Raw genomic sequence first — 23,107 nt, 5'->3', positions numbered from 1 at the left:
TGGTGAAAAGCCAGAGAGAAAGAGAAGATCTGAGGGGCAAACATAGTCCAGCTAAGACTGAAGGTCAAGCTAACACATTGCATGGCGTGTCACTGTTTTCCTCCTGTTTCTCTGTTAGGATTTAGAGAGAATGAGGAGTGTTTAACCTTTGACCCCCCGCAAGACAGGAAATGAGTAATACAATGCTCGGCTCAGCATTGTTTCGCCTCTTTGAGTGGAAGTGCCTGTCATCGATAGTGTGTGTGTGCGCCTGCTTGGGTATATGTGTGTGCACGCACTCTCATGTGAATGTGTGTGTTTGTGTGTTTGTGCATGCAGGTGCCATTAGTCTCCTGCTTAAAATGAGGTGGATTTGACCTTTAGAAGCGTGTATGTGTTTGTGGGAGGGTTGGTGGGTGGGTGTTGGGCTGTCGGTGACTTTTGCGTGGACGTATCATGTGACCACTGGTCACTGTGAAAGGAGGCTGCCCCCGGGTTAAGTGCTAATATATGTGTAATTCATCATTAGTCCTGTCAGTGTATATGTCTGACATTCGTCTCCCCACCCCTCAGAGCCGCAGGGATCGACCTTGGGAAAGAAGCTCAGGTGTATTTGGCTAGAGTGTGTGAGTGTGCACGTGTGTGAGTATGTGTGTTTAAATGCCACATCACCATGTGTGTTCTTCTTTATGTTTGGCTAAACTGTGGGTTTATGTACGAAATTACCCCCCCCCCTTTGAACAAGGGGGAATTTTTTCACCCCGGGTTTGACTTTTAGTGAAGTGTTTGACCTTTAGGAGGACAGTTCTAAGCTGGTGAAGGATGTGCACTGCTTTCGTTTCAGTCAGCCAGTCTACACACTGTAACACGGTTACTGCACACAGTAAGATCTAAACAATGTACCCAATATTTCATACAACAGTAGACTTGACATATTTTGAAGGAAGTGGCGATGGTCTTCTTGTAAAATAAGCCATTTGTGTTTATCTGTCATAGAAAATACAGTGTCAATCAATGTCCCCACAGCCCCTTAAAGTTTTGTTTTTGTGATTCTTCAAACTGTGGAAATAAATATGTCTGTGTGCATTTACAACCCAGCCCCTTGTTTTGACTGAAGTCACTGGGCTCCGGCACGCCCAAGGTAAGCTTTATGTGTACGTGGTGAACTGAATAATGGCACAATTGTTTCCTTGAGATATCCATGCACTTGTTATAATTGCAGGGCCTTGTGGTTTAAGGCTCCCTGTCAATCAGTCAAAGTCAAAATTGCCTTGAATGTAACTGTGGCCTGAACATGTCAATTTGAGTCTTGTGGAATGAGTTTGTGATCAGGGCTGTTTGTTCTCATTGTGCTAGCGTTCTACCGCTGTCAGTCTGAGTAGTTGCCCCGCGGCTCTGCCGAGGTTTTTCTCCAGAATTAGGTCTGGAGCAATAGTAAAGTGTGTAATCCAGCTCATTATCCCTGGATCGTTGATGTTGAATTGCTTTTGAGGCCCAGGGAGCCATGGATGTTGAGTCATTATCACATGATAGGCGTAAAGGAGGTTTGACTTGCGGATCACCTTCTGATTAACTTAACGTGTAAGCGTTTCATTCATTCGCAATATTGAGACAATTGAGAGAGTGATACTAATACTCCGGGAATGGTCCATCGAAGAAACTGAAATAAATTCAGGTTCAACAACGTGGGGAAAGTGTTTGAGCGACTGCTTTGTTTCTTAGTCCATGCTCAAACTCCTGTGTGTGCTTCGTGCATGCGCTCTGCACGAGTGGTATCTCTGCACTGATGCAGCCCAGCTGACATATTTCCAAGTTCACACGTCAACCAGGGGAATAAACTGTTGCAAGATGACGGACAGCACTGCAGGTTTTCCACCTGGGGGGGACGGGGAGGGGGAGGAGGTGGAGGAGGAGATAAAGGCCCCATGACATGCCACCAGGTGTGGTGTGATTAGTCGTTACACATATCACATATCTATCCGTCACACATCTAGGTGGACACGCCCACCTGTGATGGCATGAGGGGCAAATTTCCAAAAAAGCTTGTAACGGCTAATCACACCTGGTGGCATGTCATGGAACCTTTAAACGAAAAATGTTGTCTATTTCTGGAAAGATTAACGTTTTTATTTATAAAGCAATTTGTAGCTCTGTTTGGAAGAGCGCTGTATAAATAATGATTATTATTATGATTATTATTATTTTGTCTCTCTCCCTGGCTCTCCTTCCTATGAATCCACCGGTCATTCCCTCATCTCACTCTGCCCTCCGTGTCCTCATTCCTGTTTCTCTTGGGTGAGGCCACTGGTAGCTTGTGTGCACGTCCATGCATCAGAGCAACAGTTGGCTTATCTTACCCTTTTACTCACCTGGCCATACCTGAATGTAATGATACCCAGCCTGCTCTCCCAGATAAACAACCACAACCCCGTCTTCAACCCTCATGACCCTATTGTGGTGCATGCCGGTATGAGCTCGTCGCAACGGTGAAAAACTGTGGTTATAAATGGATATTGCTTCTTACTCAATTTCCCCCCCGGGGATCAATAAAGTATTTCTGATTCTAATCCTGATTGGCTGAGCCAAATTAAAATTAACACTGCATGACCATGGCTAGCCAAATGTAATGTAAACCATTGTTCTTACAATCTTCAATCTTTACAAATTATGGTACAGCTCTCCTTGTCCTCCACCTTTGTGTTACTTTCATGTGCACATGAACAACTGGTTTGTGATTTTGGACTAATCTTTATCGTTTTGATCATGCAAAGAGAGCGGAGACTCCAATCTTCAGAGGACAAATAAACCCTGGGCTTATCTCTGCCCATTGCACTTCTGCGAGTCCATCAAGCCGTCTACCGCCTTTTGATACACGCCGTATTATACATAAGAATACCTGTTTAGCTACAGCTTTTTAGCTTTCATGTACCAAGTCAATGTCTTAAATGTAAGTGGATTGTTAATCAAATGTACTACATTTCTATAAATTTGCATAGAGCAATGAAAGCCAAGATTCCCTGGATCTAACACTTGCTTACTTCATACCACTCAGCTCATCTGCTCTTCAGATTGTTACACAGATCAATTGTCACACCTGTCTCGTAGGTGACAGGCGAGGGAAAATCAGGTGCTCTCATCACCTCTAAAAATAGAACTGTCAACATGACCCGCATCGGCATTGCTCAACTGCCAGTGTTGGACGGCACTGAGCATGGGCATGTGTTTGAAAGTCTGACGGGGCCTTTTGTTAACCAACTTCCTATCCATGGCTGACATACCCGTCATTCTCGGGTGCGAAGTGCGTAACCTGTAGTCCTCTGACTAGTTCACTGGAAAAAGGCGTAGACGTCTCCAGCGGTTTCAGTTGTGGAGCGCAACAGACAATGGCCCCAGTGATCCACGGAGAAGGTGAAAAACAGCGGCTGTTATGGCAACCCTTAATGAAAGGGAGAGTCAACCTGCTAGTTTGGATGATCAAGTTACAATGCAGCACGTCTGATCTCTCTTACAGCCATTTAAGGCTTTGTGTCATTGAACTAGTGGGTCAATTAAGGTTTTAGTGGATGGAGCTGGCCTGGCCTGTTTTACAAAGTAGTTGCAAAGTTATCGACGGATTACAATTTATTGAATCCCTGGATGAGGCTCAGGAGAGAAGGAATGGATGTTATGTTTCTTAATTTATTTCAATTTAGATTTCCTCATGTGCTGATCATCTTTGATCAGCCTATCATATCCTTTTTCATGAGACATGTTCAGGACCCGTTCATATATATATATATATTAGTGGTGGGCATAGATAATTTTTTTTAATCTAGATTAATTCCCAGATTAATCTACATTAAAATGGCAAACGGCAAAAAATCTGTTTGTTTACCTTGACAGCGGTCAATTATACTGGGCAATGGTGATTTATCAAATATAATTCACCGCCGGAAGTTGTGAAGTGCCCATGCAAGTGAACGGACCATAAACGAAAATAATTGACAGCTGAACGTTGGGAAGGCCCATGCAAGTGAATGGAGCAGTCTACAGCATTGAGAAGAGCCGTGTATAATCCATAATAATGTAAGGTTTAGAAGTTAAATATTTGAAAGTTGTAGAATAAATTAATATGATTTATATTGGAGTTAATTTGCTCTAAATGTACTTACATTTTTAGTCAGTTAATCATTTACATATTTATGTTACACAATTATTACATATTTACATGTTTACATATTTAACACAGTCAGGATATTCGGTTGAATCTGCCTCCCTGATTCCCTCACGTTTACCTCAGTCTAAATTCTAGCTTCTGATTGGTTAGTTCAGTCACGTGATGGGTCCGAACAAGGAAGTGTTTGAAAATAGATTAACGGCGATATTTTTTTTATCGCGCGATAAAGGTTTTGCGTTAACGCAGCCGTTAACGCCGATAACGGCCCACCACTAATCTATATATATATTAGTGCTGTCAAGCGATTAAAATATTTAATCAATGCCATAGTTAACTCACGATTAATCGCGAGCAATCGCAATTAATCACAATTTTTCTATGTTAAATATCCCTTGATTTCTTTGTCCCATTAATTTTTCTCATTTTAATGCTCTTATCAACATGGAGAAGTGCATCGACTTGCCTTGTGCAAATGTTTTTTTATTGATAACAATGTTGGCATATACTGATCAAAACAGGACAATACAAAAAAAAATCCTATGGTGCAATTAAACGCTGATTTTTAAAAAAAAATTAAAGTATTGCGTTAGTCACGCGATAAAAAAATTAACGCCGTTAATTGGTTTGCGTTAATAAGGTGTTTAACAGACAGCCCTAATATATATATATATATATATATATATATATATATAGGTCAGGGGCCATTTTGTCACTTACAAATTATCAATCTTTGAGGTCTTGGTTATGGTTACACTAACACTTTTTATAGTCCGATCAAGCCAGGACGCAGAAACTGACTGTTCTGGACAGTCCCAGATCGGATCTTGCTCAAATTGTAATCCAATGAGCTGGACCACTTCCTGAGGTGGTCAGGCTTGCACTCTCCGATTGCATAGGCGTGTGAACAGCAATCTAGGCACCATATGGGTAGACTACTGCATTAAGACCATGCCCACACGGAGCCCGCAAGGATTATTCTCCCTCTCCTCGGCAGGTGTACAATACTAGACACACTGGGACTGCGTCTTTAGTTACCTGCGTAACACAGAGCTAATTCACCGCTTAAATATCTGTCTTTGAATTTACACATATCTTTTTGACTAAAAAACTACCCTCAAAAAGCATAAGCTGGTATTGAGATGTGTAAAGTTGTGTAATACACCACGACAGCAGTGCTATTCTTAACCCATTCCCATTTCAGCAGATTTACTCTACAAGGATATTATATGTATATTTGTGGAAAAATGAGATTTGAACACAGACATAGGGCCCTATCTTGCATCCGGCGCAAGTGACTTAGTCACTGGCGCATGTGTCGTTGCTAGTTTACAACTGGCGCAGAGCGTTCTTTTCCCACCACCGCCACTCGCCGGTAAATTAGGGATTGATCATGCGCCCCAAGGGGCGGTTCGGCGGAAGGAGGAGGCGTGTTCTGGCGCAAACGGTATTTTGCCGTTTCTGAATACCATTGCGCTACTGACCAGGAAATACCTGGTTTAAAGTCAGTGGCGCGTTGTTCAGATGCTATTTTAAGGGCGCATGCATACATGCGCATGCGATGCATACGGATTGCTTGTGCACCTCGCGCATACACTTTGCTTCTCCCATCTACCTAGCCGCACATTCTTGGTAAATTATTTGGGAAAGAACAGCTGATGCAGCGGTAATAAGTTGTACTTTTAAATCAATGCATCTGCAAACACCGTACAGCAAAACACATATTTTCTTGACAGAGACATCGTGTAGGCCTACATGCCCATAACTTTTAGGATTGATGAGTATTTGATCGTGAAAAACATTGTTTTACCGCGAGTGAGTGTTAAAAAGAATGAATGAATGCGGGCGCGCGTGTGTGCTCTGTTTAAACACACGCAAACTAAACACGTAACGCATAATACAATCAATGGCAATGTCTATTACCGCGGGGACACATGCATATTAGGATAGCATACTATACTGATAAGAAACAATGTTTATAATGTATTGCGTATATCATTAAATAGAACCACAGTTACCGCATATCATATGAAAAACCCTTATTCCATGTGTGAATTAGGCCATATTATTTGGCAATAAACTGAGCCATTTGCAGTTTGAAATTCATGTGCATCTGTCTCATCGGAGACTGCAGACGCGCTGTCAAAATATCAACTTGTCCGATTCAAATGCGCTCATGGCTCTTAAAGGGGATGGGAGCTGGCACACTCATTGGTTTGTTGGACGTTACGCCCAAACCACACCTACGGGTAACTAGGCTGCTTCAGACCAACCCTTTTGACACTTGCGCCGCGACGCAAGTGTCATTTATCCGCCTGTAAAATAGCGATAGCGTCGTAGAACCGCCCACAAAGCTACTCGCGCTTTGCGCTTCCCACTTGCGTTTCAGACCGTTAAAATAGGGCCCATAGAGTTAGTATCCACGTTTTATGTGTGGATCTATGTTATGTTTATGTAGTTGAGGCTTCATTGGGCTTCAGCTTTTATCTTACAATACATTTGGGTATATGCACACAGATACAGTGAACAAAACACAGTGCTTTCAGTAGGGAGTAGGCTGTTAGTAAAGTCACTTATGGTGTTCATTTTCAGTTTATCCCCAAGGTGGGCCCAAAGACCTCATCATCATGATGAACTTTAATCTAGGGTGGCTGGATTGCATGTAAATTCAAGGGTACACAGGAACAAATAAAGCAAGTTCATGCACAGAACAGGAAAAGTAAGTAGGAAGAAATTTTGCAAGTGATTTCATGATATATGATCAACCCTGTACCGAAGTAAATTGGTACAAGCCTGTCCTCTGTGAAGATGCAGATCTGCTTTATAAAGCCTAAAATATGTCAGCCATTTTAGGGTTTCCTGGTATTAGTGTGCAACTGCCTTTCCTCTCCAGGCTTCTGACAGTGAGCCCATTCAAGCCATCACAGGCTTCAGTCAAACCACTGCCGCAACATGTTCTTAATGGACTCGGATTTCATTAAAAGCCTTCCCCAAAGCAATCTATCACACACTCTGACCTGCCAAGACGCTGACCTCGAAAGTATAGTTGAATGGAAATGTAGATGCTGATTGCAGTACGTGTACGTTCAGAGGTATTCACCTAAAGACATCAATCGTCATTCAAGTTATAAGATGGTGTTCCCTGTCCATTTGGGGTCAGGACAGGAGAGAGCAATCATTGTTTTTACACTGCTTTATGTCTCTGGCAGTGGTGCAGCTTGAGGTAGAGGCCGAGAGAGGGGAAGCCAGGGGGTTGAATAGGACTGCTGACACTCAGTGCTTCATCTCTGGGCTAAGGCAGACAGACCTCCGGCTGAACCACAGCCACTTTGGAGAAAAGGCTGTGTATGAAGCGCTGAGGCAGCAGTCCCGGCCCATTTCACTGGATGGAGTTCCCAGAATTGTACCGTAGCGCCCGAGACGAGAGAGGTGGCGCTGGTATACAAGCCAGTCCAATGTTGCTATCATACACGACTGTGACAAGCACGGCGTAACCGTTTGACTTGTTTTCCCAACGCAGCGCTTGTTTGCGGTCTGAACATCTGAGTTTCATTTTTCTTGATCAAGTATGTGTGATCTGCCATTAGTCAAATTTAAGATAAAAGTATTTCACGCTGGATGTCGGTGAACACGCAAGGTTCCGAGATTCCCCAGATTCCTGGGCAGTTAGCAGTGAGGCGATAAGAGGAATGGCTAGGTAAGACGGCCCCGGGTGCTTTGACAGCTGTTTCTCTGAGCTGATACACGGCGGTGAATGTTTGAGCACTAGACAGACATAAAGAACCATGCAGCTTTTATGAGCACTGCGATTTATCCGCCAAACAAGCTTTGTTGAGCTTTGTTGGCCTAATTTATGGCACCTGACAGATGAAGGTGGCTATCAGCGCTGCAGTTTGGGCTGTTGGCAGCAGCCCATGGTACTTTCACTCTCAGAAAGCATATAATATTATCGCAGTTTTAAAAAGGAATTGGGTGTCCTTTCCAAAGACGGTTCACTGAAAAGCCATTTAGGTTTTGCCTGCCTGAGGTTCAGCGCTCTGGAAGGGTTCCCGTAAGCATGCCGTTGAGAAACATCGCTCCGCTGAGATTGACCAGAAAACAAGATACGTTTACAAAAGTTGAATATTTTTTCTCAATATTGACAGTTTAACTTGCAGTCTGTCAGGAAATATTCAGAGGATGGAATAATACACTTAACAAACTGTATGTGGAAACCCTGTCTGCCAGGGTCACGTTTTTTGTTGTAGTATTGCTGGGTGTTACATGTCAATGTCGTTAAAATACTTTTTTACATCTGGAAAAAAGCAGTTTTCATGAATATATACTTGTTTTATGTTTGAAAACCTTAAATATGGTGAGGATCATGGAAAGTAAATGCCCCGCCTCTCCCTAGTTATTGGTCATTCTGATCTCAGTGCTCAGATTTCCATGGGCTTGGTTATCAGATGAAGCAGGTTCCTGACTTCCTGTGTAATGTTGAATTCCCCTGACACACACACACACACACACACACACACACACACACACACACACACACACACACACACACACACACACACACACACACACACACACACACACACACACACACACAGACACACTAGCAAAATAACACCCACACACACACAAAAGCACGAACATTAGCTAGTAACATTTAGTTTTAGTTCAATGTTTTTTTTAAAATGTGATTTAAATTTCATGAAAATGTGAGCCCCTGAGTTAAACCTTGACAGGTATTAAAAAATATATATTTTTAACTAATACCAACCAAAGATAGAGGGAGAGAGAGAGGGATGAAAAGAAGGTATAAACAGGCTATTGCACAACATCATTGTCTTCACCACAAGTACTTCCACGTGGTTCACTGTTGTTGTGGTCGTTGTTAGGGTAACCCTCACAGCACCTACATGTCAATGACATGACGCTCCTACGGAAGGTACAATAGCTTTGTTATGACCACGGCCCAAAGACATGTCCCCATAACGTGGTGTGAGAGTGGACCCTGAGGGCTCCCGAGTTGGCGGCCAACTTCTTTATTTTTTTCCGGCCCTTTTCCTCTGGCCCTGGCGGATACCACTCCCTTCGCCACGCGTGAATTGTTGTGAATTGGGACGGCAGGAGGCTTTAACCCCTGGGAAAGGATCTAGCCGAGAGAGGGCTGAGAAATGGGATTGACCTCTGACCTTTCAAAGGTGGAAATGTGATCCTGCTATCTCCATTGTTGGGAGAGGAAGGTGGGGGAGGGGCAGCCCCACCACCCCACACTACTGATAAGAACTTCCTGTAGGTAGGGGCTATGGTGTGACATGTTAGTCAGTGTCCAAAATTGACGGCTGTTACACTACACTCTAATTACACTAATCTGATTTTTTTCTTTTTTTTTCTGTTACGTTTCAGTTTACATGATTATTATTGTTTTATCTTATATTTTCTGTTACGTTTCAGGTTATGTAATTTTTTTTGAGGGATTGGGGTTTCAGAAATCTGAAACATATGCACAGCACTTGACTTTGAATGACAATTCCCTTTGATTTTCATACAAATTTACTCCACAGCACCCCCTCCAAAGGGCTGATTACGCACCATCCCTCTGCGCCATAGTCATAAACAAAAATGTCAATGTTAACATACCACAAACTATACCAAACACTCATACCAAACAATCGGGGCTAATCAAGATGTACAGATATCATCACACAGTGGCCGTCGTGGCAGGCGGCCAACAAAGCTTTCCTACCGCTAGACTGAAGAGACGGCGTCGTAAGCACCTGTTGTGTTCTTCAGTCTGCCTTGCTTTCATTTCTATACAATCCTAGCATGTGATTCAATTTCAGAGATGATGTAAATGACCTAATGCTTATCTAGCGAGGACGCATCTACGGCCTGCACAGAGGATGCAAACCAGCCGGCCACATGTGACTACATAACCAACCAGTGGAGATTGAAATCCTGTCGGCTGAGAAACGGTTGCCTGACACAGTTTTCCTCGTAAATCCTGTAAATTTTTCTGGCAAAGTCCCCTTTAGAAATGGTGCCTTATTTCAGTGTGTTGTGTGATAATTTACCACCTGAGTTCGGGTGGCGGCCTAATCAGCCGTGCTGAGAGAAAGAGGGGGGGGGGGGGGGATCCATGACACTCGGCATTTACGATGATGTATAGTTTAATCGGACTCAATCGTTAAAGCGCGTTGTAATGAAACCATAAAAAACAACGCGCTGGCCGTGTGCCACTGGAGCTCAGTCGGGGGAAGAGCGGGTGTAAGCGGAGAGCACGCTCCCAGCCTTACCTGACTGGCTGGCGCTGTGCTCTATCACACTGGGGCGTCTGTTTGCCTGCAGGACTAAGCAGCCCTGTCTGGTACCGCTGAGCAGAAAGTAGCAGAAAAATCTCTGACTATGTGCAAAAGATTGGATGCGAGGTGAAAAAAGTGTGTGTGTGTGTGTGTGTGTGTGTGTGTGTGTGTGTGTGTGTGTGTGTGTGTGTGTGTGTGTGTGTGTGTGTGTGTGTGTGTGTGTGTGTGTGTGTGTGTGTGTGTGTGTGTGTGTGTGTGTGTGTGTGTGCGCGCTGGTATTTCCTGAAAGAGTTTCCTCCTATCGTCAGAGCGGAACCACCTCGGGGCCCCTCAGAGAGAGAGAGAGAGAGAGAGAGACGTCGGATTGCACAGAGGTGTGGAGATGTTAGGGGGTGAGGGGCGAGGGGTCTTGACAGAGAAGGTAACAGGGAATAAAAGAGGCTGTTATTGAGGAAGGAACATGTGGTGTACCTGAGCCAAGATGTTGTCTCTCGGCGTCTTTTCTGCTCAAGGCTTATGGGCAGACTTCCAGAAGCCCGGGTAGAGTCTGTCGGTCTCTAGGCTGGCCAGTTTGCGCACTCACCCTTCTCCCCTACATAAGCGATTAGAGGGGTTTTGTGTTTAGCTATTTTTGTGCGCGTCAGGGTGAAGGATCTGCTGGTCTTCAGTGCCCCTCCTTCAGCTTTTTCCTGGGTTTGGAGTTTTTATTTTAAATTTGCGACGGGATGGAGACGGAGAGATGAGCATCCAGAAACACAAGCCAGGATTCCTGCGGTGTTATTGGTCCGCCTTAATCTGCAGCGCGCCTGACGAGAGCAACCTGCTGAGGGGAGGAGAGCGTCCTCTGTGGGCCCTCCTGCCTGACGCTAGGTTGGCTGTGGTGGAAGGGTTGGGTGGTTGGGCTGGCTGGCGGGTGTGCCATGCATGTCCTCTAGCCCCATAGTCCCAGCTGGACCTGGTTAGTCCAATCCGTGTGGTTGGAGGAGCTCCTTAGCACGGGCTGTCAGATCCACACGGGCTGAGGTGAGGAAGGTGGGGAGGATGAAGCTACCCAGGCCCTGGATCCTTGAGCACTAGAGTAGAAAACAGTGTATAGAAAGGTGTGAAGTAGAGTAGTATAGAATAGAGAGCAGAGTAAGAGAGGTCATACAGTAGAACGCAGTGTACACAGCGGTGTGAGATAGAGAAGAGTAAAGTAGAGAGGACAGCACAAATGTGGCTCCATTCATATTCAACATGTGGCCGCTTGTGCTTTACTAGCTATCTGTCATCGGAATTATTGACGACTCCCTCGAGTCAGGTAGCCCTGTGTGGTCCCTCGACTTTACAATAATGGACAAGCTAATATCGAGTCAAATCAGGACTTTCTTTCTTTCTTTTTTTTACATTCTTCCTGGCAGGAGATTGTGGTTTTCCTCAGTCTGAAGGGCCAACTGATTAATACGGTCCACTTGAGATGATGTCACACTGTTCTAGTGTCTCTGTCTTCATTCTAAGTGGTAGAGAGCAAGAGAGGGGAAGAGTGAGAGAGGGGAAGAGAGAGAGCGAAGGGGGAGAGGAAGAGCGCGAGATGGGGGAGAGAGGGCGAGAGAGAGAGGTGTTGGAGGCCGAGAGTAAAGAGCTTTTAGAATGACAGGAAGGGCAGGAAGGAAGGAAGGAGGAGAGGAAAGTGAGATATGTGGCAGCCCCCACAGAGCACGTCTTGTGTGCGCGTCTCTGTACGTACTAAAAAGCACCAAAAAGTGATAGATTGATGCGGTGATATTCAACCGTGCTCCCGTAGATGTTATTATGCGTGTGAAATCTTTAGAGAGTTTGTGTGCGTGATTGTGTGTCAGTGTGCTTGCACGCCTAGTTTGAATTATGTGTGTGTGTGTGTGTGTGTGTTCGTGGGGGGGGGGGGGGGGGGGGTGGTGAGTGTCGACCAATGTGTATTACACACCTCCTTACCAGCATTATGTGTTTGTGTTCGTGTGTGTGGACCATGGCCAGGGCAGGCGGTTTGTTTGGGAAAGCGCAGTGCGATGCAGTGTGTCCCCTTGGCTGGTGGGGCTGGTGTTTCCTGCAGTGTAATCGGAGTCTGTAGTGGAATGTGTGAACCACATCTGAGTCCACTCTAGCCCTTGCCTCGCGACTCACTCAGCAGCACTGCACCGTAAACAGCTTGCTGGAGCCGTTGCTAGGTGGAGCTGTAGACGTAGCCGGTGTGACCGCAGTGCAGTTGAGCTAGTTGATGTGCTGCCAAATGACACTGCTAGATTTATGTCCTCCCTGGAACCTGTATAGAAGAATGTGTCAATATGTTTTGACAAAATACATTGGTATTGTTGTGGTAAGATCGTGGTAATTCTGAGTTAATTTTCCCCACAGTATTTTGAACATCTACCTCTCCCACACATTTCTCGATTTAGCAAAGTGTGTGTATGTGTTTGTGGGTGTGTGTGTGTGTGTGTATGTGCATGGGGGTTTAGACTAAGGGGTTAATTGTAGTGTGACCTCGCTAATGTCTTTCCCTGGCTTGTTATCTTGATTGGGTAATTAATTCTGGGCTCACTCTCCTCAGTCACTCTATTGCTCGCTTGCTCTCTCCCACACACACACACACACACACACACACACACACACACACACACACACACACACACACACACACACACACACACACACACACACACACACACACACACACACACACACACTCCTGAACTTAGGAACCCCCCACATTCCTGTAACCCTGAAGCTGACCCATCACATTACTTTTTTAGTTTTTACTCTCTCTTTCTCTTTCTTTTGAGTTCTTGTGCCCGACTTAAACATTTTATTGTTTCTTGTTGTTGTCCTCTCTCTCTCTCTCTCTCTCTCTCTCTCTCTCTCTCTCTCTCTCTCTCTCTCTCTCTCTCTCTCTCTCTCTCTCTCTCTCTCTCTCTCTTTATATATATATTATCTCTACCCTTCGGAGCACATTAGCCTGTTCTGCAGGATGGACATATTTTGCTTGCTATAAGTTCTGTTGTTTTCCGTTTCTGTGACAACTTTTCTCCTCTGTCTTATCAACCCTATGACCGCCTGCAGACAAGGAAGTGAACTGGACATGTTTTCTCTCTCTATATAGCTCTCGCCCTCCTTCACTGTTTCTTTATGTTCCCTCCCCTCATCCCAACGCCCCTCTCAAACAAATACACGTACACACACACACACATACACAAACACACACACACACACACACACACACACACACACACACACAGGCGGTGGATCTCCCTGTTTGGGCATGATGAGAAGGGCAGATCAGCAGGGCTGATAAGAGAAGGAATGCTGCTCACAGAGGAAGGCCTGTCTCCCGGGGAGACGCGCTCCATAGCAATGTATGGAAAAAGCGCTCCACACAAATACACAAACACTCTTTCCTCTTCTCTATCATGGCCAGCTGCCCCCCCCCCCTCTCCCACACCCCCCCCATACTGAGGTGACAAGATGGAAGGGGTGGGGGGTGTTATGACCCGGGCATGCTCATTCAAGCCCCCTGCCCCTCCGAAACTTCCCCTATTCCTCTCTCTCTCTCTCTCTCTCTCTCTCTCTCTCTCTCTCTCTCTCTCTCTCCCTCCCTCTCTCTCTGTGTGTGTGTGTGTGTGTGTGTGTGTGTGTGTGTGTGTGTGTGTGTGTGTGTGTGTGTGTGTGTGTGTGTGTGTGTGTGTGTGTGTGTGTGTGTGTGTGTGTGTGTGTGTGTGTGTGTGTGTGTTTCTCCGGCAATCCAGTTATCCTACAGCTGGCTGGAAACAGAGACTGGATGAGAGACTCGAGGGAGAGAGAGATAGACAGAGAGTGGATGAGCTTGCACTGTATGATCACATGTTGTGATAGCCGTCGGGTGAGGGGGAACAGGAGGCCTCAAAATTGGTGTGATGGGAGTGAAGAGCATCAGACGGCTGCCTTTTGGTTCTGAGACCTGACCCAACCCCTGACTCCAGCAGCAGCGTGTATACCCTTTTTGTGGTTGTGTGTGTGTTTGTGGGGGGGATTATGTTCATTATTTAATTGATATACCAAGAACAGGATTTTGTTGCATGTTAAAATATATCCTAATTCAAGTGTTCTTCTACATAGATTCTCATAGTGCTTCTTCAAGGGCACAGTATATTGTGACATGGATGTTCCTGGATGCCATAGATTTCCCTGTTATTTACTTAACTTTGAGTCTTGTCATAATCCAGGCAAATTTCCAGCGCATTCCTTCCGGTAGATTACACTTAATTAGATTGCTTACATCAAGATAAAAAAAAGATAAGAGCCAGCAATTTCTCATACTTGCTTAATTCACTGTATTTACTTTTCTCTCTCGCTCTCTTTCTGTGTGTATGCGCGCGCGCGCGCGTGTGTGTGTGTGTGTGTGTGTGTGTGTGTGTGTGTGTGTGTGTGTGTGTGTGTGTGTGTGTGTGTGTGTGTGTGTGTGTGTGTGTGTGTGTGTGTGTGTGTGTGTGTGTGTGTGTGTGTGTGTGTATCTATCTTTATTGTAGATATTTTATACATTGCATATGCCCAAAATCATAATTATCTATTCGACAGACTCATCAGACTACACATAACAGATAAATAACCCAGAACTTAAGTGCAGTTTTTGGAAGCCGTGACCTGTTACTTGTCTGTCCCTCTATCTACCCCCGTGCCTCTCACTCTCTTCTCCCCCTCTTCCTCTATATTATTTCTGCTCCACTGCACTCCTACCTCTCACCCCTCCCCTCTCTCTCCCCCTCTGGTCTCACTCTCCCTCCCTCACCCACTCCCGCGGCTCACTCCTGCAGACTGCAGAATTTTTGCTGACTGCAGGAATTATGATCTGTTTCCCGTCCGCAGGAATAATAGAATACAGGAGGGGGAGTGTAGGGGGGGGGTGTTGTTCCATGACCATACCCCCCCCCCCCCTACCCACTCAACCTCACCCACCCTCCCCGACAGCACCATGGAACACTCACCCTAACTCTAGTGTGGCCAACTCTGCCACAGTTTTTGTATGTATGTATGTGTGTGTGTGTGTGTGTGTACAGAGGCTATGAGCAGGCATTCATACAAACGCAGTAAACGCACGTGCCCGGCCATCTGTTTGAGTGAATGTGAGATATGTGTACCTTTCACACAGTATTAGGGTGCGAAGGCTACACAGACGCATATCCACAGACTTGTGGACATTCCAGCATTATCAAGGACCCCCGTACCTCCCCCACACCTTTCAGTCATTTGGATGATCAATTTCTTACCTTACAGCGCACACACACACACACACACACACACACACACACACACACACACACACACACACACACACACACACACACACACACACACACACACACACACACACACACACACACACACGGACCGGGGGGGCTGGGGGGCTAAGCGCTATCGGCAGCTAGCCTCGCCTCGATCCAGCCCACTTAAGTGTGTTTAGAGTGTGTCCTCCACCGTGTAAATATTTATCACACAGCTTCCCCCAGGAATTTTAATGAGCGCTGTTGCAGAGCAATCTTCACAGGACCTGCCTGACCGCTAACAGGCGCTAGGGGAGAAGGGAGACACAAGGAGGGGCCATCTCTCGTTTCATTAAATTGTTGGTGTTTTGTTTACAATACATTAATCTCTTCTTCATGGAATCTAGCTGCTCTCCTGCTGTCTTTTGCGCCGGTAAATTAACACTCCGCACACAAAGGCCCCAACTAAGCACTCCAGGTGCTTGTGTGCGTGTGCGTGTGCGCTAGCAGCATACATGCCTGTCAGCGTGACAAGGCCACCTCTTAGAGGTCACTTAACACAATGTGCACAGCAAAAGCTGCGTAGGGCATCTGGGAAGGAAACCTGAGATATTTAACTCACCCATGCTGCTCGGCTTTAACCACTCTGTCTCTCTCTATGTCTCTGTCTCTCTTTGTCCCAATATATGTCTCTGGTCTATGTCTCTTGGTGTCCATCTTTTCGTGACCAACAGCCCTCTCGTAGTTCGATTGGTTCTCTCATGACGTGCGAGAATGCATGGAAATTAACTCAAAACTGTTCGAAAGACAATCCCAGATCGTTTAATATTTTAAAGCGCTGGGCAACACTGTTCTGCAATTATTATAACCCTTCCAAACACACACACACACACACACACACACACACACACACACACACACACACACACACACACACACACACACACACACACACACACACACACACACACACACACACCTCCTTGTGTTTCGGCCCCCATATACGCAGCTGTCATCTTGGTTCCTCCTAGGCGTCGGAGGCGAGCTGGGGAGTCACCAGTGACAGATTTGTGACTCTGGGTCTGAATACAGGGGCTTCTGATCCCCACCTGCACACACAAACACCAGGACACATACTCCCACACCCACACAGAAACACACAACAATTCCCACACCTGTTCCCAGTGTCACCAGACTAGCCTTGATCCACCTTACCCGCTTTAAAGAAGATAGAGGCGAGTCAAAGAGAGAAAGGGAAAGGTTACTGGTGTTTAATCTGTTCCCCTCTCGCGTCACTCTGCCACCTCTTCCTCGTCCTTGTACATGTCAAACTCGTGTGCAATAAAAATCCTCCTATGTCTTGGGAGACTTGAGCCTGTGACGTGACAAAGGAACACAACAAGGTCAAAGGTGTGGAAATGGTTGTGGAACATCTGGGCCTTGGATGGACAGAGTGTGTGTAGGGTGGTGGAGGGCAGCGTGGGTCTGGGTCCTGCTTTATCTGGTTGTTTGATGTGTGTGTGTGTGTGTGAGTGTGAGTGAGAGAGCCCCAAGTCCATTACTGTACAAACACCAGAAACTGCAGCTACTGGCCTGGTCCAAAAACCACATCACAGACTGCCCTCCGAGTGAGGCAGAGAGAGACAGAGATATGAGACTGTTTCCATGAGAGTGTTTGATCTACTTTCCATAAGTCAGCATGTTCCGTATAAAAAAAAAAGCAGTAGTGACGGGAAAATGTTTTGTTTGAGTCCAGATATAAGAATGTGTGTGTGTGTGTCTGCATGCATGTGAGCAAGTGTGTGTGTGTGTGTTTGTATGAGAGTGAGTGGTTGTGTGAGCATGTGCGTGTATGCGTGTGCATGTTTATGTCTGTGTTAAAGAGGGCCAGCCACCAGTGTGCTCTCTGATTTATTGACAGTCCTTGCAGTGATAGCAGAATTCCTTAGCGTCAAATGCCTTCTTTGAGTGCCTTTAACGGCCTGTACGCTTTATGGAGCATGATCTCTCACACTTTATGTGTCTCATTTTTATATATTTTGTCTTGGGGAGGGGGGGCTGCAGTGATGGTTCCTTCTCTGGTTAAAGAAACAGGACAGATGTCCACATTCTGCCCTGCTTCCAGTATCTTTGACGCAGTTACACAATTTCATTAGTTTTGGGTGTTTCACTTTCTCCTGTCATGCCAAACTATACTTCATACGGTTCAGTAGTATGGAAAGAGAGGTTACATGGCTTGTGTTGTAGCAAACTGCCACCGGGATTAGGAAATGGTGAGGATGACGATGATGATGACGATGATGATGACGATGATGCTGAGTCCATACTCAACAGGTGTAAGGATTAGGTGGTGCCAGGAGGTGATCGATGTCCTCTTTTTTTTTATCTGTTTTACGTCAGGCTAACCTCTGAAGCCAGGAAAAGTTTTTACTTTTACATATTTTATTGTTCGGAATTTATATGTTCGTCAAATTGTCACTATCAAGTCATGAAATGGTCTCCTTGTAAAGCCATTTGTACATGTTGTTCCTCACCCATAATGCAATTCTGTCAACATGAATGCAGAACTCTGAACACATGATGTGTCTCGGTGTTGTATCATCTCTTATGTTTACTTTGATATAAAACATGTAACAGGCCACCAGGGAAAGGCAGACATTTTGTTACGGCTAATTTTCTCTTATACCAGTTATTGTTTTTATCATGGCAGCATATTTTCAGACATGGTCAGAGTGCTATTTTAAACAGGAAACACCACAACGTTGGGTTTGGTTCCTAATCTGATCCATGTGAAGATTATATTGTGTCCCCATCTGAAAGTGGTTGAATTATTCGCTACATGCTCTGTTTGGGTACGGTTGACTTTGCCGGAGAACACTTTCGCAACTCCTGTGTGTGTGCGTGTGTGTGTGTGTGTGTGTGTTTGTTTGTGTGTGTGTGCACTGCTCACATAATGTCACAGAACAACCATGACGCAGGTCTGCTAGCTGACTCTTGCTCTGTTGCAGAGTATTTTTCGGATAATTTTTGCTGGAGCTGTTTGTGTGTGTATTCCATCCGGCTAGATATAATGCCAGTGTAGCCTTGGAATGCTGATGTTTATTTAGAAAGTACTGTTTCATTGTAAGTGACTGTGTCAACATGCCACTTATTCTTGTGGTTACAAATCAGCGTCTGTCAACTGGGTTTAACATGAAAAAACTCTGCTCATTGTGATGGAAACAGATTGAAAGATTGGAACCTGTGGCAATTCTTTCTCATTAAGTTGAGGAAAAGTGGTATTACATTTGTTTTGATATTCTTCACAGGTTCAACTGTTAATCTGAAGGACAGCATGATATCCACATCCACACATTGTTGAGCGTTCCCTTTTCATCAGCGTATATTGGTTGCTGCGAAGCTGCGATTTTTAGTACAATGGAAGTTTCTCTAAGGCAGGCTGCAAAACGTCCCGCATTATAAAACATAATTAATGTAATTATGGAACAAGGGGATTACTTCATGTGTTAACATAGTAGGGCGCGTTGTGATCATGACATCCATCCTACTGATGAATTGCCATCGCAGCAATATGTAATCAGTTGAAAATTCTTTCCACTTTCCACAACTAATTACCTGCATTCAATCCAAGTATGAATGATGTGTAATTTTCAAAACCTGTTCGTCTGGCAAGCATGAGGATAAGGAAGTACATGTAGAGCTTGTGAATGTTTTAAAGGTGTATAACAATCTACTCATGCAATACTGAGTCAAATATTCCCCACGGTGAGGAATGGGGAGTCGCAGAGATTGGGGAGAGAGCTTGCTTTGTAAATGTCCACCTATATCTGGGCAAACGGATGGAGAGAGAGAGAGAGAGAGAAACGAGAGGGGGCGGCGGAGAGAGAGAGAGAGAGAGAGAGAGATGAGAGGGGGCAACGGAGAGCGAGAGAGAGAGACTGGGGAAAGTTATGAAGCGACGGGTAAAAGTATGTGAGAGATTCAGAGAAAGTGAGTGTGTGTGAAAAAAAAAAAAAAAAGAATAGCGGGCTGGGGGGGAGAGCGCTACCACTGTGTTTCTGGGCGCGGAGGTGGACGATCTGGGAGACGCAGCCCCTGCCTCGTCGTAGGGGTAGCTGCCTACGTGTGTGGGTGCTCAGACAAGCGGCCATGAGTTGGAGAGAGGTCTCCGAAAGGCCCTGTTTCGTGTGCAGAACAGACTTCTCTTTTAACGCATCCATCCAGCTTCCACACAGAAAACCCTGCAGGGTAAAAGGCTCAGAGCAGGCCCTACCCTCGCGCAAAACTTAGTTACGGCAGTAGGAGCCTCCCCTCAGAATGTAACATGTACAAATATTATGTTTATTGGTTGATCAATGTGGACTTATTGTCCGTTATGATTTTTCAATATACTGACACAAGGAATAATACCGTTGTTCAATGATTCCCGTATCAGGATTAAGCTTTATTGCCCGTTACTTTACACATTAAATAATCGATGACCCTGTTTAATACCCATCATGTTGTGGTTGGTTGGCACGATTAATAGGAAAAGACAAACAGCAGAAAAGTAAAGTCACATAGGGCGGTTTTCCTTCAATTTTCCCTCCTAAAGCTGCCTCACTCTGGTGGTCTCAGGCAGGATTTCACTGGATCTCGCTGGATGTTGAACCCGGCATATAACGACAACAGGGAAAATTAGAGTTGTTGTGTGTGTATGGGGTGGGGGGGGGCTGTCTGGATTGCATAATGGCAGACAAATGGTGTGTGTGTGTGTGTGTGTGTGTGTGTGTGTGTGTGTGTGTGTGTGTGTGTGTGTGTGTGTGTGTGTGTGTGTGTGTGTGTGTGTGTGTGTGTGTGTGTGTGTGTGTGTGTGTGTGTGTGTGGTGTCAGGCACTCTCTTCTGGTTGGCAAATAGAGGTGTATTAAACGCCCGCTTCTTCTCTAGTGGCTATCCGACATGAATGCTAAGTGGTTTTCTCTCTCTCTTTCTCTTGTTCTGTGTGTGTGTGTGTGTGTAGGAATACCTGCAAGGGGACAGCAGCAAGGCCCTGGAGCATCTGGGATGGAAGACCAAAGTCACTTTTGAGGTTGGTATCCCTTCGATCCGTGTCCATGTGGAAAACCGAGCTATATGTTTCATATTGTGTGTGTTTGTGCATGAATTCTTCTCATATATATAGCCTAATCAAGTTAAAGCAGTATTTTTGGCAATTTCATTGGTTCCATTGTTAGTTTTTGGATAATAGATCAGCCTTTTAGCATGAAATATTTCACATTTACACCCTCATTGATCACACTCCCGTAGCTTCGTAGCAGCAGGCTGGTGTTTGCGGGAAATAGTTTAGCCAGCTCCTCAACACAACAACAATTAAATCACATACTAACACTGGGATCATGACTGAGCCAGGCTCTGGAAGTGATTTGGATGAAGAGAGAAAGGCGACTCTACCTAACGTCATCTACTGACAAAATTTATATTTATTTTTTATTTTATTTTTTATGAACAATGGAATAACAAAACCAATGCAGACCAGGGGCTACATTATGTACATCATGCTATTAGGAGTTGGTGGACAATTTGCTTTAAACAAGTCTTTAGCCAGCTCATTGTGTGTGAATGGAAGGACCAAACGGGCAGGGGTCAAACACGAACGGACACAACATTTTGGAAATGGTCTTTTTGCATTTCATGGTGGGGACGCTTATTTTAGGCAGAATATGAAAATAAGATAGGTCCAACTTAATGGTCTGTCTTTGTTAAAATATTTAACATTCTGGACCTCCCCTCCCCCACAGGAGCTGGTGAAAGAGATGGTGGATGCTGACATGGAACTCATGAAGAACAATCCTAATGCTTAATTTTCCAAAATATGTTTTTAATATAGAAACGATAACACACTCCAGTGGCTGCTGTCGCAATTTTGGAAGGATTTTATTATGAATATGGGTCACTTTACTTTTTTTAATCGGTTTGTCCCTTTTGTGATTTCTGTTGGTAAATGTTAACTGTGTGATGCCTTGGATGCGGGTTTCTCCTTTTTTATATGATGCAAGTAATTTACGGTTAATCAGAAAGAATAAAGAATTATATTTATAATCGGTGGATGCAATGAATATGGTCGAAATAATGATGGGGAAACTTCTAGATATTCTCTTTTCTTGTATTTATTATTTTATTCGTTATATACATTGAATGTGAATTCCATTTTAGGAAAGTATATAGTGAAAGTAGCCTTCTGTAATTTATAGTAAAGAAGGTTATTATTAAGGTTAGAAAATCAAAGAAATTGAAATGCATGGAATTAATTTGTTAAATAAATATTGATCTTTTATGCTCATATTTTAGTCTCATATTCCTTGTGTGTTGTTCTACTACGAAATGTCCATATATTTCCCGTCGGAAAAACAGGCCACCAATGGAATTATGGCATGGATTTTACCGCAGTTATGTTATAGCGCACCCTTTACTAATCATTAGCCCGATATTCCCTCAGAAAAACCATGGCCCATCCCATTATTGGGTCAAAATACTGTGAAATATGAGTAATGTTTTATATACGATTGTCAAATGATGAAGAAAAAAAAAGTTACATTTCTTCATGTCCATTTTGGCATATTGTTAATAAAAATATATTAAACAAAAAAAATAAAAATGGCCCGATCAAAATAAAATAATGAAGTATTACAAAAGTTAATGCCGTTTTGAGTCCTAAATTCGAGAATGTAGGCCTGGATTGGGGCCAGGGCTCCCAGGTTGCACAGGGGTCGACCGAGCAGCCCCCCCCCCACAGCCCCTCTGTCATTTCCCTCCTGCTTCTCGCTCAGCTTTCCAGGGTTTTCTCCAGCACACTGCTCTTTTTCTCCACAGGAAATGCTTTACCGCGGGTCCCGGATCCCTCCTGGCTCTGTGTGTCCAGAATTGCAGTCTCCAAGAACTATTCAAGAACGAAAATAAATACCTAAACAAAACAAGTAGCCTACACCAACGCATGGGTTCTCTTAGGATTTAACAGCCTTTATGTTTTCACAAGATGTGAGCCTCTTTCTTAATTTTTAAGCCTAAAGTCAACATCAAAAATTAAAAACATTAGTTTTCCAATAGGCTTGTCTATAGCATAGCTATAGGTAGGCCTAATATTGAAAAGGCCTACAAGACCAACCTTCAACACCGGCCATGGGCACACTGCATTATAATCACCCATTGATTAAACAGTTCAACATTCCAAATAGGGAGGACATCTTTAAGAAACAGTTTGTGCTAAGACAACACCTATGCAAAGTCGTTCTCAGACCGTCATAGACAGCGCAGCGTCTGTGTGGACTCCGAATTGGAAACAGATGGTGCTTTGAGGTCGGCCCTGGAACTGACTGCGAGAAAAACACGTTTCCACTGTGCCGGCGTCCTCTCTAGCTTAATACACACACAATACACACACATAACACACACACATAAC

The 23,107-nt window shown here is 44.6% G+C and overlaps 1 protein-coding gene across 1 annotated transcript in view; it reads left to right on the top strand.

Moving 5' to 3' along the window:
• gmds (GDP-mannose 4,6-dehydratase) overlaps nt 1–21,991 on the top strand; it is a 115,814-nt gene extending 93,823 nt beyond the window's left edge. Inside the window, 2 exon segments of the mRNA XM_060066713.1 lie at nt 20,672–20,740; nt 21,450–21,991. Of these exon segments, the coding sequence (XP_059922696.1) occupies nt 20,672–20,740; nt 21,450–21,512 (132 nt within the window). The 3' untranslated portion in view covers nt 21,513–21,991.
• The last annotated feature ends 1,116 nt before the right edge of the window (nt 21,992–23,107 follow it).

The sequence above is a fragment of the Gadus macrocephalus genome, chromosome 12 (genome assembly GCF_031168955.1).
Source record: "Gadus macrocephalus chromosome 12, ASM3116895v1".
NCBI classification, from domain to species: Eukaryota; Metazoa; Chordata; class Actinopteri; order Gadiformes; family Gadidae; genus Gadus; species Gadus macrocephalus.
The sequence above is the reverse complement of the archived record's forward strand: the minus strand, read 5'-3'. Positions and strand labels throughout refer to the sequence as shown.